The sequence below is a fragment of the Pelophylax lessonae genome, assembly GCF_965119305.1.
Source record: "Pelophylax lessonae genome assembly, chromosome: 8".
NCBI lineage: Eukaryota > Metazoa > Chordata > Amphibia > Anura > Ranidae > Pelophylax > Pelophylax lessonae.
In genome coordinates, this window is record NC_138775.1 from 277,812,632 (window position 1) to 277,828,237 (window position 15,606).

The 15,606-nt window shown below is 42.5% G+C and overlaps 1 protein-coding gene across 1 annotated transcript in view; it reads right to left on the bottom strand.

Moving 5' to 3' along the window:
* Window positions 1-15,606, bottom strand: part of CACHD1 (cache domain containing 1) — a gene marked incomplete at its 5' end in the record, with an annotated part of 252,596 nt that overhangs the window by 75,057 nt on the left and 161,933 nt on the right. Inside the window, 2 exons of the mRNA XM_082265153.1 lie at window positions 2,886-3,102; window positions 11,060-11,204. Coding sequence (XP_082121279.1) covers window positions 2,886-3,102; window positions 11,060-11,204 — 362 coding nt within the window. The remainder of the gene's footprint in view (window positions 1-2,885; window positions 3,103-11,059; window positions 11,205-15,606) is intronic.

Sequence of the window (15,606 nt, forward strand, 5' to 3'; positions counted from 1 at the left end):
GATTGGCTGAGACACAGCCGCGGCGCCATTGGCGGCTGGGGCTGTCAATAAAAGTCAGCTAGCCATTCAGGAGAGAGAGGGGGCAGGACGAATCGCAGCTCTGTGTCTAAATGGACACAGGGAGCTGCAGCTCAGGTGCCCCCATAGCAAGCTGCTTGCAGTGGGGGCACTCGACAGGAGGGAGGGGCTGGGAGCAGCAATGAGGGACCTGAGAAAAGGCGGATCTGGGCTGCCCTGTGCCAAACCAACTGCACAGAGGCGGTAAGTATAACATGTTTGTTATTAAAAAAAATAAAAATTCCTTGCAGCATTCACAGCTGTCCCCCACCCCTGTCTTTTACTTTTGAATCCACCAAGGGCTTCATCTCCAGCTGTTATGCCTCGTTGATGGGCGCTCATCTGGAGATGTATCACAGTAGGGTGTGTGAGAACTGGTGTTCTGATGTAGGGGACATCCCGGCTGAATAGTGGGAGGATGCTATGGAATCGGTCCGATTGTGCTCACTTAATGTGTCCCACCAGGTGTCTCAATTGTACATTCTCCTCAGGGTACACCACACCCCGTTGAAACTCCACTCCATGTGGGTTCGGCCTGACGATTCGTGCAGTAGATGTGGGGTGGAGGTGGGAGACTTGGTACACTTACTATGGAGATGCCCGAAGCTGCACCGGTACTGGTCGGGGGTGCTCTCCTCCATTAACAGAGTCCTGGGGTTGGCGATTCCACAGGACCCCAGGCAGTGCATTTTGGGTATTCTAGAACATGTAGTGGAGGATAAATATTTACGTGAAACAGCTGGAAGGGTCTTGTTTCAAGCTCGTCTACTCATTCTTCGTCACTGGGTGGCCCGGGACCCCCCGACATACAAGATGTGGTTGGAACAATTGGGCCTTACTCTCTGCATGGAGAAATCCATTTATCAGCATCAGGGTTCTACTGCCAAGTTCTTTAAGGTGTGGGGGGCATGACTGAGCTCTCCTGGTATGGCCCCCACGGGGCTAGTACTGGACCGACTACTGCTCTAAAGTGCAGGACCTGTCCGGGGTGGTGGGTTACCAGTCCCGAGGGACTATGTACATTTTCATCTATTTGTCTTACTCCCTTGGATTATTTGTGGTGCTCTCTGACCTGATGATGATGTTACATGTTTTTTACATTTGCTTGTGTGCTGTATTTCATTATATATTTTGCATTGCCGTGATTGCCTGTGATTTTTATAACCTGTATCACTGTGCGTTTTTCCCAATAAATCTTTCTTTTGATTAAAAAAAATAAATAAATAAATAAATAAAAAAAAGGAGACTTTACAATCACTTTACCGGTTTTACTTCTAACAAGAAAAATGGACTGTCACTTTAAGCAACTTTTAAATTCTGCTCAAACCTGCTTCTGATGCAACCACAGGGAAGTAATGAATTCCAACCTGCTTTCATTGTGTGCCAGCTCAGGATCCTGTGTACCTTCTGCACATGCCACATCAGGAATCGGCTGCATGCGGACTTCATAAACTTGTTGTCAGTCTGACAAACAGATGGAAGATTAATTTCCACAAGGTATACATTTCTCACAGGAGGTCGGAGCTGCAAACCTTTCCTACTCTCACCCCAGTCACACAAAAGAGGCAGCTTGCTGGGAGGCATCAATAATGAGCAGGCTCGGTCCTTGTTCGGAGATATTTGTGTGTTTACTATTATAAAGTCTCTTAAGATCCACAAAGGATGCATTCAAGAAAGTCTGGGCTCAGAGGAAACAGGTTGAATATGGGTGGGTTGGCATACAACCTGGAAGAGGGCAGCCAGGCAACCATGCAGAGGGCAAATAGTGCCCGGAATAAAGAGTTGTGGCTTAAAACGAAACCCATCAGGCCAGAAAGTCCTCATCTGCCACTGCTTATGACCTTCTGAACATGCTAACTTCATGGCTGTCATACAACCCCATGGGTTCAGTATTTTCAGAAAAATCACTGACCTAGAACAAGTATCCAGGAGATCTGCAATCAGTTCACCTTTGCACACTACCTTAAAAAAACGCCCCTAACAGCAGCTTTTCAGCATATTTTTTTATCTGCTTCTAGAAGCAAATAGTGTTATCCAAAGTGTCCATGCACATAGTCCAGAAGAGTTTTTGAAGCTTCAGCTTCTAGGAGCAGAAAAAAAAGATTAATTTTTATGGTCAGATTAAGTATATAGTAAGTTTAGTTATGCATGCTAGATGTTAAAAAAATGCCAGAAATACACTGAATGAAAAATGCTCATAATAGCGTTTTTGTGCCAGCTTTTAGCAGCAGTTAGTTTTTTTTCTGCTGGCAAATTACTCACAAAAACTGAAAACGTTTTTTTTTTTATTATTATTATTGATTGTTTAGCCAGCGGGCTTAAATGAAAAAAAAAAAAAAAAAATTAGGGGATTCCTCCATTCACACACAAAAGGTGGATAGATGAATCCTCCCCACTCAGACACTGTATTCTGACAGTGGGACTCCTCCACTGTCAAAATAGACTGAATAGAGGCTGCAGCCACTGACTGAGAAAAACTTTCCAACATTCCCCATTGGACAGAAGTCGATTGTCAAACAGAAATGGCCACACATAGAACATAAATTCGGCCGGTCACTGCTGTACTGGACAAAATTCGATCCATCTATGGCAGGCTTTACTCTTGATCAGTGACCAAGTAGGTATTAAAGCCAAAAGCATCCAGGTTCCCTCACTTTGGAGAGCGTACCGCTCACTTTCTGTTGTGTCTCTAGGACAGGTGATGAGGAGAAATCTGCCCAAAGGCACACAAACTGCATCAAATTGAGACAGGGTCTTTGCAGCAATCTCCACTCTAGCCAAAACTACAAAAAAAAAAAAAAATATATATATATATAAATTCATCTTACTTGGCTGAATCCTTGTGCCATTGTTGGTGTTTTTGATGAGTTGGAAAGCTTTCAGGAAGCCGTGGGCATGTTGAGTCGGGCTGTCTGAGGACTTTATACTGGCCACGAAGCTGGCCATCTCTCTCTTGGTCTCACTGGTGGCCGGGGAAAGAAATGTCTTATAACACTGATCCAGGGAGCAGGTCCTCACCACGTCAGCCACAGTCAGGACAGAAATCTGAAAAGGAAGAAAGATTCCCATGTTAAAGCTCACCCATCATTACCAATACAGCGAATGGTTTGGAGAGTGGGTAGAAAGTAGGGATGCACCGATCCAACTTTTCTAGTCCCGATACCGATGTCTGGCTTTGTGTATCTAACGATACCGCTACCCATCCGGAAGTATTGTTTTGTTATAACAATTGTGCATTCAAAATCTAAACTGTTATGTAATCAAACTCAAAATTAAAAAGAATAAAATGTAGCCACAAGAAAAAAAAAAACAGTTTATCGCTTGAACATACAATAGCAATCAAACAATAAACATGAAAAAAATATAAAGTGCAAAATTCTGCAAACAGGAATTTAAAATACAACATACAACATGGCAGCAACATAGCAGCTGAACCTGAGAAATTCTCAGTGAGAATAAACGAAAAAGTTGGTCGAACAACAACTTGATTACACACTAGAAAGTGAAAAAAGACAGGAAGAAGAAGAAAAAGAGAAAAAAAGACGGGAAGTGAAGAGAAAGACAGGAAGAGAAAAGACAAAGCGAAAAGAAAGACCGAAAAGCGAAAAGAAAGACCGAAAAGCGAAAAGAAGACCGAAAAGCGAAAAGACGACCGAAAAGAGAAAAGACGACCGAAAGCAAAAAGACGACCGAAAGCAAAAAGACGACCGAAAGCAAAAAGACGACCGAAAGCAAAAAGACGACCGAAAGCAAAAAGAAGACCGAAAGCAAAAAGACGACCGAAAGCAAAGAGAAGACCGAAAGCAAAAAGAAGACCGAAAGCAAAAAGAAGACTGAAAGCGAAAAAAAATGAAAAAAAATCACTCTAGGAAACAAAGCAAAGGAGTGTAGAGAAGTAAATGGATATCGAACATGTCATGCTTTAAAATGATGCACAATCGCAGCAATATCTCACATGTGGTTTGAACACAGTTTACATTTGCGGGGGTGACCTACGTGTGGGTTCGCTTCTGCGTGCGAGCACGGAAGGATGGGGCGCTTTCAATTTTTTGATTTATTTATTTACACTGTCCCTTTGAATTTTATTTTTATTTTACTTTTACTGCTGTCAGAAAGAATGTAAACATTCCTTGTGGTAATAATAGGCAGTGACAGGTACCCTTTATGGAGGGATCTGGGGTCTACAAGACCCCAAACCCTCCTCTACACTTGGTAGTATTCAAAAACGGCAAGATCGACATTTCTGAATACTCGATTTTTGCAAACTGGCGCCATTGGCTCCTGAGTAAACCAGAAATGATGTCACGAGTCGCTTCCAGGTTACTACATCTAAGAACCGATCAAAGTTGATTTCAGCTGGACATGGAGAGCGCGGGCAAATGGGCGGGGGGGGGGGGTAGAGAATGTATATATTTAAAGCAGTCTGTTTTATCTCTTTAAATATAATGAGCGAATTTGTTCATTTGCTGTTATCAGTTATTGTTCGTAGCTGTCAAAGCTGTGGACTACATGTTTCTCCACCTGTTATGGAGCTGAGAAGAGCACAGTGCCTCCATCCCTAATTTCATAAATTATTTGGGACTTTACATGAGAAAAGCAGGTCATGCTATTGGTCTCCATCCCTGTAAATGAAAAACCTGGGGTCAAATCAGACTGCATCCACCAAAAATGCACGAAAATCGCACAGTGGGACTTTAAATGAAGCACCAGCCTGTAGGCAAGGCGCCTCCATCCCTGGTTACATAAATAATGTAGGCACTGTGCTTTACAGGCTAATGCCTCATATAAAGTCCCAATCTGTTTTATAGGGCATCCGCCAAGGGGATGGAGGTGTATGCTTCTCAGCTGGTCCTTTCCAGTTTGTACCATCGCTACAACATCGCTATTAGAGTTTTGATATACTAGACCAGTCATGGATGAGGGTGGGTTGGGGGAGATTTGGGCTGCTCCCTTCCACCTGTCTCCCATCCATCCATTAGCAGCCATGTGCTCCCATTGTAGAGACACTCAAATTAGAAAGTGTTAGGACTGCAGGTAACACAGAGTGCCGTGTAGTGGCCCTGCAGCTTACACATGCGTTTGCAAATGCGTGTCAACTAAACCCCTGTTCTTTATTTACATCATGAGACAGGTCTACTTGGTTGGTGGCAGACTGGAGGGTGAGAACATCAGACTGGGGGCTGGCTGGCTTCCATGCACCTCTTTTAATCCTTTTCAACTTTCGTTTTTTCTGATACAGGGATGGAGACGCTGGGCATTACCTGCTGGTGTCTCACAAAGTCCCACATAGCCTACATTAAGTTTTCAAATTCTGCTCCTTCTAATTTTCGCATCACTGTGGTCGAAAACTAACACCAATTTTACCCCAACTAACGATTAGAAAATAAAACAAATGTTCTTAAGTGCCGGTTCACACTGTTCCGACTTATCAGGTGACTTGCGCGCCTGACAAGTCGTGCTCCATTCAGTGCAATTGGAACCGTTCTAATAGAAGCGACTCAAGTCGCTCCGACTTAGAAAAAGGTTCCTGCACTACTTTTGGCCGAAGCGACTTGCATTGTGTGAAGTCGGTGCAAGCCGCGCTGAAGTCGCGGTGCACGGCGACTTCATTAAGTCGCCCCGAAGTCGTGTCGCCATAGTGTGAACCGACTCTTAAGCAAAAATGTTCAAAAGGAAAAATGTGTTTGGGTATGGCCAGCATAAGTGACAGCCAGCGCAGGTAGATTAAATAAAGCTATCTGCCTATGACAAGGGAGTCTGTCATGCATATTACAAGCTTGTCTAAAAATCTGCCAAACAGCGTTTTAGATCTTTTTACATTTTTATTTTTTTTTTAAATAAAAATTTTGACCTCTGAGTCTGATGATCTGTAGGTTCGATGTTTTGTTCCCTAACCATATAGCTGGATATTTATATTTACCACTGCATAGAAATATTCAGGAATAAACTTTTTTTTATTTATTTTATTTTTTTTAAACTTTGCATATTAACGGAAATATACACCATTTTGAGGCTTTTATCTGATTAATTGAAAAAAAAAAAAATAAATAAAATCGGCCAACTAATCAATTATGAAAATAATCGTTAGTTGCAGTCCTATTTAACAGACTAAAATGGAGTGAATAAAAAGTTCATTGTTGGGGTTTTGTTCACTTTAAGCTGACCGCATATAATTCACTATAAAAAAAATAAGACGACTACAGTCTACCTTAAAGTGTTACTAAACCCACAAAAGTAAAATCAGTCTGTATAGCATGCTTGTTATAATCACTGTGGAACCTTAATCCTCTGCATTGTGTAAAAAGGCTGTTTGATCCTGTCTCCTCTCATCCTCCCCTTCTTCCTCTGATTCCAATATATTTTCCTGATAATACAGAGCCAGGGGACAGGCTGCACATGCTCAGTTTGGTGTGTATAGCTAGTTTATTTTTTTTCTTGGGAGGGTGCATGTGATCAGCACAGGGCCAATCAGCACTGTCCAGACAGAGGGTCAGGGGTCCTGCATTCTCAAAGGACAATTGTGGGAGTATGAAAACTCCTCCTACAAGCTTTAAGCAGACACTCCTAGAAGTCACAAGTCTGCTGTAACTCATGATGAGAAAAGGTATTTAGCAGTTTATATTTACTAAAAAAAAATTGCATTTCCATGTTCTGTGTACTGTGGGAGAGCAGATATAGCGACTGCAGGCTCCTGGGTTTAGCAACACTTTAAATGATAATAATGATTTCATCTATCCAAGGCAGCAGAGCGATCTTGCTTTATATGCCACAGATGCACTTTAAGATCTGACGGGACAGGCATACGACGGCTCAGACGGCCCTGTAAAAACATTTATCTTGCAGCCTGTAATTGTTCTTTACACCCAATTGCCAGAGGAATATTTTTTGGGAGTCTCTGTATTATTTCTAGAATAAATTCAGAGTACAGATGTTGGACGCTCCACGTTCTCTTGCCAAATAGTGAATCTATCCCCAAATATTTCTTCTGCTATTTGTTTAGCAACTATTTTACTTGACTGAGCTCCCAAAATGATTAAACCATGCTTTCTCTCTTGCTGTGCTTCTGCCACTCAATTATACATAAAATACGATACTTCTTACTTTGTGTTTTCCTATTGTACCACTCTAACGCCTCATTTAAAATGCACTGTGTGATTGGCTCGTTAAAATAAACAGCAAAGTAAAAAAAAACAAGGCAAAGTTCACCGTGCACATCGGGCAAAATTACTAGTCAAATCCTACACAACACCCAAAAAAAAAAAAATTCCCCCCATTTTCTTATTTTGAAAAAAGTTGGGAACAGTTAACCACTTGAGTACCACCCCTTCGTTACCAGGCAATTTTTTAGTTTTCAGTGCTGGGATAGTTTGACTGACAATATACTTTGGAAAAATTTGGCCCGTGGGACTTTAGATGAGGTGGGTACTCGTGGCTGGAAATAACAAAAGATAAATAATTGAAAAAAGTAATCTTTATTCCAAAAAGTTGCAATAGGTATGAAAATCAAAACCGTTATGCGCCTTTAGCGTCCTCAAGGCGCATAACGGTATTGATTTTTATACCTATTGCAACTTTTTATAATAAAGATTACTTTTTTCAATTATTTATCTTTTGTTATTACCAGCCACATGTACCCACCTCATCTAAAGTCCCACTTGCCAATTTTCTCTTTTTCTGTTGATTTTGGGATGGAGGTGGTCTACAGATGGCACCAGACCATTTTCCTTTTTGCGACAATATACTTTGGGGACAAAGGGTTAAAAGTTTCTTACAATCAAAAAATGTAACCCTCCACCTTGAATCTATACTGCCTACCCTTCATTGACTTAATCCTTAATTAATACCATCTATATTCCTCTCTCTCTGTTGGGAGAGGAAGGGTTCTCAGAATATAAATGCTTTCATTGTGTACATTTGTTAACGCTGTGATTTGCCGTTATATTCATCACAAAGCATAGTGATTGGTTCTGTGCATTTTTGCCTGTCATCTGCACTATCAATAACCTTATTACAGGCATATGTGTCCACTTCCCCCCCATTTTTTTTTTTACAATATGGCAGCGCTGAGGTGGTTAAAACCTGTTTTTTTTTCCCCTAACTGTAAGATTTCCCTTTTTTTTTTTTAAATTGTAATTTTTATTGAAAATATAAGCATAGATAAGTAACAAACAAGGGGTAGTAGACCCCTAAAAAGAAAAGACAATAAACAATAACATTGCAAAAACGAAACGAGATCAAACAGTTCCAATCGGAACATGAAGACACAGGTAAATATGCCACAAAGGAGAAAGACTATATGATATAAACCATAAACACCAAAGTACAAGGTAGTAAAAAATACCACTTAGCAAACAGCATTTAGCCAACTGCACCACACACTCAGCTCAAACTAGAGTCCTACACATCCCAATCCGCCCATACAGCGTTGAAGCGCGTAACTTCATCATGAACCGTAGCAGTTAGGAATTCCAATCTCTGTATCTCCAACACCAGGCGTTGAAAGAGAACAGCATCAGGCGGCCCCGTCTGCCGCCAACACAACGGGATTGCCCTCCTAGCAGCCACTAGGAGGAAGGATAGCAACCGCCTAGTAGGCTTGGAGACCCTGGGGAAGGGAAGGCCCAGTGTAAGATTTCCCTTTACTTCCTGTCCTGAACACACAACAGGAAGTTAGAAACAGGAAACCAAAAAGTTCCAGGCACTATCTAGTGTGACCCCTATGAGGGAGGGTGAACACAGATGGACTCAAATGTGCAAGGTCAGTGTCACTGTGCTGCCAGTCAGAAGCATAGGAATTAATGCTACCAGAATACACAATGATAGTTAATAGCGCACAGGAACTGACAACCATGAATGCCAGAGGAGGATCCAAAGTCATCAATGAACAATAAATAGTTTATTTGAATAAAACCAGGAACACAGAGGCACATTACCACACCGGGTCCCGGAGAGGGCAAGAGCACTGATGGAAGTAAAGGTGCCTTTACTTGATAAAGCTCATGCATGCGAAACGCGTTGTCACCGCAACGGGGACACTTGCGCTGCACACTGGTTCTCTTTTGCATGTAATGGAGATGGACAAAAGCAGACATGTCTTTAGTCCAGCCTGGGTGGCTACCATGGGTTCCTCCACATACAATGGAGGAAAGAGGGTAGCTACTTAGGGGACAGAAAGTGTGTTATTCACAGGATCACAAGGTAAAAAACATAGAAGAAAACAGAAAAAAAAGAAAAATAAAAGAAAGAAGCCACCACATCTAAGTAAATAAGCTAAAATAGATTCCGAATTGAATAGGCAATCCTGCGAGCTACTATGTTAGAAACAATAAACTATACTGCTTGCACTGGTTACTCCCCTTTCGGTAAGTGTGAATAAATCACAGTAAAATATAATTGCTGCGCAAAGATATAAATATTGACAGATCAGATAAAAATCAAATTTGAAGTGCAAAATTAAAACCTAAATGTACCCGTGAAAGAGTGCATATATATTACATTGGTTATGTGATGACTAAACATCAAATTTGTAAAAATAATTATTAATAAAATATATATAAAAAATCGTGAATATATTGAAAGACAGTCCCATATTTTATTATCTAAAATAGACTCCATTTTTGTTTGTGTGTTTATATTTGCTATGCTAAGTGGTGCTGATTTTAACGGGAATTTTAAAGCTGATCCTAAAATTTTAGTGAAACTAAATCTAAAAGGTGAGCAGCCTTTAACCACTTGCCGACCGCCGCCCGACTATATACGGCGGCGGTCAGCCCCTCACAGGCAGAGTGACGTAGCGGTACGTCACTAGCCTGGGAGGGTCTGGGGAGCGAGCGCGCGCCGCCGGCGGCGCGCTCCCGCGTGGTCACGCACCCCCCCGCGCGTGTGACCAGCGGACCCGATGTCCGCCGGGCACTCTACGATCGTCGGGGGAGAGGGAGAAAGGCAGGCAGCTTGTGTAAACAAGCTGCCTGTCAGTTCTCCCTGTGTAGAGACACTGATCATACGGATCTACTATGTAGAACCGTTGATCAGTGTAACTACACCTCAAGCCACAGCCAATCAGAGTTAGAATCACGCCCCTAGGGACACACACAGCCCCTCCCTCTCAAATAAAGTTAACCCCTTCACTGCCAGTGTATTTTTACAGTAACAGTGCATATATATAGCACTGATTACTGTAGAAATGTCACTGGTAACCCCAAAAGTGTCAAAAATATCAGTCAAGGGTCTGATCTGTCCGCCGCAATGTCGCAGTACCGCAAAAAAAAAAAAAAAAAAAATCGCAGATCGCCGCCATTACGCGTTAAAAAAAAAAAACAACAAAAATGACAAAAATCTTTCCCTTTGTTAGTAAACGCGATAACTTTTGCGCAAACCAATCAAAATACGCTTTTTGCAATTTTTTTTTACCAAACATAGGTAGCAAAAACAAATTGGCCGAAAATGTAAAAAAATTTTGATTTTTACTTTTTTTTTGGGGAATTTCACATAAAAAAATGTGAAAAATATTGTTATTTTTGCAAAATTGACGCTCTTTTTTTGTTTATAGCGCGTGATCAAAAAATCGCACAGGTGATCAAATACCACCAAAAGAAAGCTCTGTTTGTGGGAAAAAAAGGACGTCAAATTAGTTTAGGTACAGCGTCGCACGACCGCGCAATTGTCTGTTAAAGTCACGCAGTGCCGAATCGCAAAATACCCCCTGGTCAGGAAGGGGGTAAAATCTTCCGGGGCTTAAGTGGTTAAGTCCTTTTTTTTGCACAGGATGCATCCCTATGTGTACAGGATGAGATTTATGTAACAGGCTTAAATCACAAAGCGGACACCAGGGTACAGTCATACGACTAAAAGATGACGGTCCTCATCTTTGTGTTAAAACTTCATAAATTGAGCTTATAACCTATATGCAAGATGTGAAACTTTCAAAAAAGATTTACAGTTCAAGATTCTTTTTATAAATTGGCTTCATTAAAAAAAAATTTCAGCGGAATTTTCCACTCACCTTATCATGTTCGTCGATGGAGTTCAGAATGACATTTGCAGCGTCTTTGGCTATCTGCAGCTGTGTCTCTGTGATTGAAGCTCCATGATCCACAATGACCACTATATGCTTGGACTGTGGTCTCACCGTGGACACATAGATGGGTCTAATTCAACAAACAGAATGAGTTAGTCTTCTTCTTAAAAATGCATGACATTATAAAATTTCCAGGAAAATCATAAATCACACTAAAGCGGACCCGAACTCAATAGGTAAAGATTTGCTATCTTAGAGCCCAAAGCACTCTGCACCACAAACCAAGAATGCAATTTATTCATTTTTAAAGCGGAGTTCCACCCAAAAGCGGAACTTCCGCTTTAAAAAGACTCCTGACCTGTCACATTTGTCATTTTTTTTTGGGGGGGGGGGGGGGGAGAGAGCGGGTACCTAGATTTGACAGGTACCCGCTCCCCCTTCCACTCGGGCCGCCTAGGTGACTTGGGTGCAAGTTCTCCTCCCCCCCTACCTGCAAGCTTCTGGGACACATTAGAGGTCCCAGAAAATTGACTGGCCATTAATGACGCACAGTGCGACACGCGCATGTGCACTCAGCTGTGAAGCCACAAATTGTCACAGCCGGGTGCCCACACTAGTGATGCCGAGGGAGAGAACCGAAGCTTCGGGCGGCCGCATCGCTGGGTCGTGGGACAGAGGAGTGTGTTTATTAAAAGTCAGCAGCTACACTTTTTGTAGCTGCTGACTTTTAATAAACTTTTAATACACACAAAAATGTCTGGAACTCAACTTTAATATTCAACGCAAATTCCCCCTTCCATCAATGCTGAGTTAGCAAATTTAATTTGCAAATTAATTAGCAAAACTCCTCCCTAGCATTTCCAGCCATGGCCATCTTGAGTAAGGGTAGATGGTCTTGTTAGCATTTACTTCCTAGAGTTCCTCTGCCCTTAGCTCAAGCATGTAGGCAGGAGGGTGTGCTTAGCTGAGAAAACAAGAGAGGTACATATACACAACGTTCAACCTGCGCCAGTGAAAGAGTCAAGTACATTCGATATTATGAAAAAAGTTTCAACTGTGGCTGTAGGTAGTCTTTTTAGGAGGTATGCCGGATAGTTCAATCCCTGGGGTTAGTGGAGATGGATGGTGGAGGTGGCTGCAGGCTTCATACAGAGCTAGGGGGACTCTGCAACAGACAAAAAGGGGTAGGAGAAGAAAAGCAGCGCCACCTCAGTGTAGATTAAAAGGTTATTTATTACATAAAAACAATGTAGTAACTCACACAGAGGAAAAAGTTTATCAGAAAATGATGATGGTTCATCTGCAACACTGCAGGGATGTTAGGGAAGTACACTGTGGCGGCCGTGGTCCTGGCTGTGCCGGTGGAGTCGGACACTTCCTGTGTTTCTGGCAGCGTTCAGTATCCAGGCTTACATCCAATAGTGGCAGGGGGGTGCTCGCGTTCGGAGCATGCATGCTCCTTCCTCAGGCGCTGCTATAGCAGTGTTGCAGATGAACCATCACCATTTGCTGATCAACTATTTCCTCTGTGTGAGTTACTACATTGTTTTTATGTAATAAATAACCTTTTAATCTACACTGAGGTGGCGCTGGTTTTCTTCTCCTACCCCTTTTTAGCTGAGAAAACCCCTCCTCCCTTACTGAAGATTCCTGGGATGTAAGACACAATTTGCCTAGGCCTGGAAACCAGGAAGTAACTGAAGAAATGTAAAAACAAGATTAAACAAAATAAATATGATACAATTTGCTATCTTTTTACTATTGCTAGTAGCATAAGGATTAAACATAATCAATGTTGATTGAGAGAGTGAAGTTCTGCTTTAAAGGGAAAATATCAAGAAATGTCAATTCTGCCTAAGCAGTACCCTGAAAAATGTACCATGAGTGCCTTGAATTTTTCCTGAGTTAAGCTTCACGGCGGTATATCTGCAGTGTAGGATGGTCCTGGGCAGAGATCTCCAAACATTCTAAACAAAGGACCTTTTGCAGTAATGTCATAAAACAATGGAACTACCATTATTTAATTCTCCAGGGTGTCTGCTCTCAGAAAATATATAATGTTTAGGGGTTTTATGCAATCTTCAGGCCTAAAAGTATTTTTTTTAATGTGTGCAAACCACCCCCCCACCCATCAAAAAAAGTCAAAACGACTCTGGCAGCGAAAGAGTTAAAACAGTCACTCTCAACCAGTGTTCAGTGGAACCCTGTTGTGCCTTGCTAGGGGTTTCTTGAGCTGTGGCTGATTGACCTCCCATTGGATGGTGCTTATAAGGGTGGCGTCCTGACCAACACTGCGGTTTTCCCCTCTGAACACCAACATAAGTGGCATTTTTCCCACTGACCCAAAATGAATTGGTTTTTAGCGTGGGGCTCCCCAGGACCTTAAAATTATTTTGAGGGTTCCTCGGACTTAAAAAGGTTAGGCAAGGATGCTTTAAAGAAAAGCTTTTTTTTTTTTTTTTTTTTTTTTTTGTACAATACACGAGTAATGAAGGCTAAACGAATGCTTTGTTTTAACAAGATTTTAAAATTGTACATTTTTGGGCGGCACAGTGGTGTAGTGGTTGGGCGGCACAGTGGTGTAGTGGTTAGCACTTTCACCTAGCAGCAAGAGGGTCACTGGTTCGAAATCCCAACCACGACACTACCTGCCCTGGAGTTTGCATGTTCTCCCTGTGCCTGCGTGGGTCTCCTCCGGGCACTCCGGTTTCCTCCCACACTCCAAAGACATGCTGGTAGGTTAATTGGATCCTGTATAAAAAAAAAAAAAAATTGGCCCTACTGTGTACGTATGTGAGTTAGGGACCATAGATTGTAAGCTCCTTGAGGGCAGGGACTGATGTGAATGTACAATGTATATGTAAAGCGCTGCGTAAATTGACAGCGCTATATAGGTACCTGAAAAAAAAAAAATACATTTTTGGGAAAAAAATGAAGTTTCTAAAACAGCAGCACACTGACCTGCTACCTAATTGGACAGTCTGAGACTTGTAGTTCCTGGGGGGGGGGGGGGGAAGCAGAGCGGCAGCTGCCTGTCACTACAAACACAAACTCAGATTGACAGCAGTTAAAACTCAGCAGAGCCAATTTCCCCATTAAGCAGTGTTTACTCCACTCTGCCACTGGAACCAATGTTCTGCTGTTGTCTGCTGCCACTGGAACCAATGTTCTGCTGTTGTCTGCTGCCACTGGAACCAATGTTCTGCTGTTGTCTGCTATCACAGCCACGTCATTATATCACCGCTAGCAGAGCGCAAATTGGCCCCCCCTGTGGGAAAGACTTCCAAGTGTGTCCGTACCTTACCCACCCAAACTACACTCTGCCAGGCTGGCAAACACCAACATATGACCCTGAACCCTAAGAAAGACTATCACTGCAAAACAGTCATCTGAGACTGCACATAGCAATCATGTCACAAATTGCCTTCATTTTTACATATTACTGTAACAGCAGCAAGACGTCTTCATCAAGTCTGTTCGGCAACTCGTGTCTGAAGTGTTTCTGCCAAACAAACTTAAGGATTTCTGTACAAGCCTCTCCGACAAGGTCTAGCTAAACCTATCCTGGAACAAGCGTTGCACATTGTGGAAGACAAATCGCCAACTTTAATGATCTGTGTCTTGAAGGTTCATTGTGTAAACCATTCAAGCATCACTCAGAGCCTAGGCTCCAGCCTCTCTCTGTCTGTCTAACATGGAGGAGAGGGGTGTCTAATGTGCTTGCTCAGGCATCTGAGAAGGGGGCCTGACTGAGGTAGAAAGTGTTGAAAACTAATCTCTGATGCTTGGCTATATAAACAGATTGTCAAGCGAACTGTTGTGGACGGCCTAGGCCTCAGCTTCTCAAATTGGTGGTAGAATCATGCTTAGCAAGGGGGAGGAGAGGGTTCTACCAAACATGAAGTTAGCAACATAGCTCCCAACCATCTGAATTTTGATCCCAAATCCTCTAATCCATTGGTCCTCAACTCTGGTCCTCAGGGCCCACTAACAGGCCAGGTTTGCAAGATAATTAAATTACACCACAGGTGATCTCATTTGCTGCTCAGTGATTGCAGTATTGTAGTCTGCATCTTCCCAATGTAATACTTAAAATCTGGCCTGTTAGTGGGCCCCGAGGACCGGAGTTGAGGACCACTGCTCTAATCAATTCTTTCCATAGAGGGCTATTTAGGTCTGATACTTCTTTAGGGTGGCCACAGGCTTCTGATCTTCCCCCGTAAACTGACTTACCGAACAACTGAAGTGGATGAAGCACAGATCCAGAATATGGAGGAAGCAGAAGCAGGGCGATCCTTGCACTGCAGGTCATTGGGTACAGCTTCCTCTCCAGCAAGAGAACAATGAGTAGCACAGTAATGACATCACCCAATCTAATTCCAGATCTAGCGAGATTAGCATTGCCCTAGCCCAGTGGTCCTCAAACTGCAGCCCTTTGCTTGCTTTTATCCTCCCTCTGGAGCAAATCCCTCTAATCTCTCTTTTCCATACAGGGCTATTAGGTCTCATACTTCTTTAGGGTGGCCACAGGC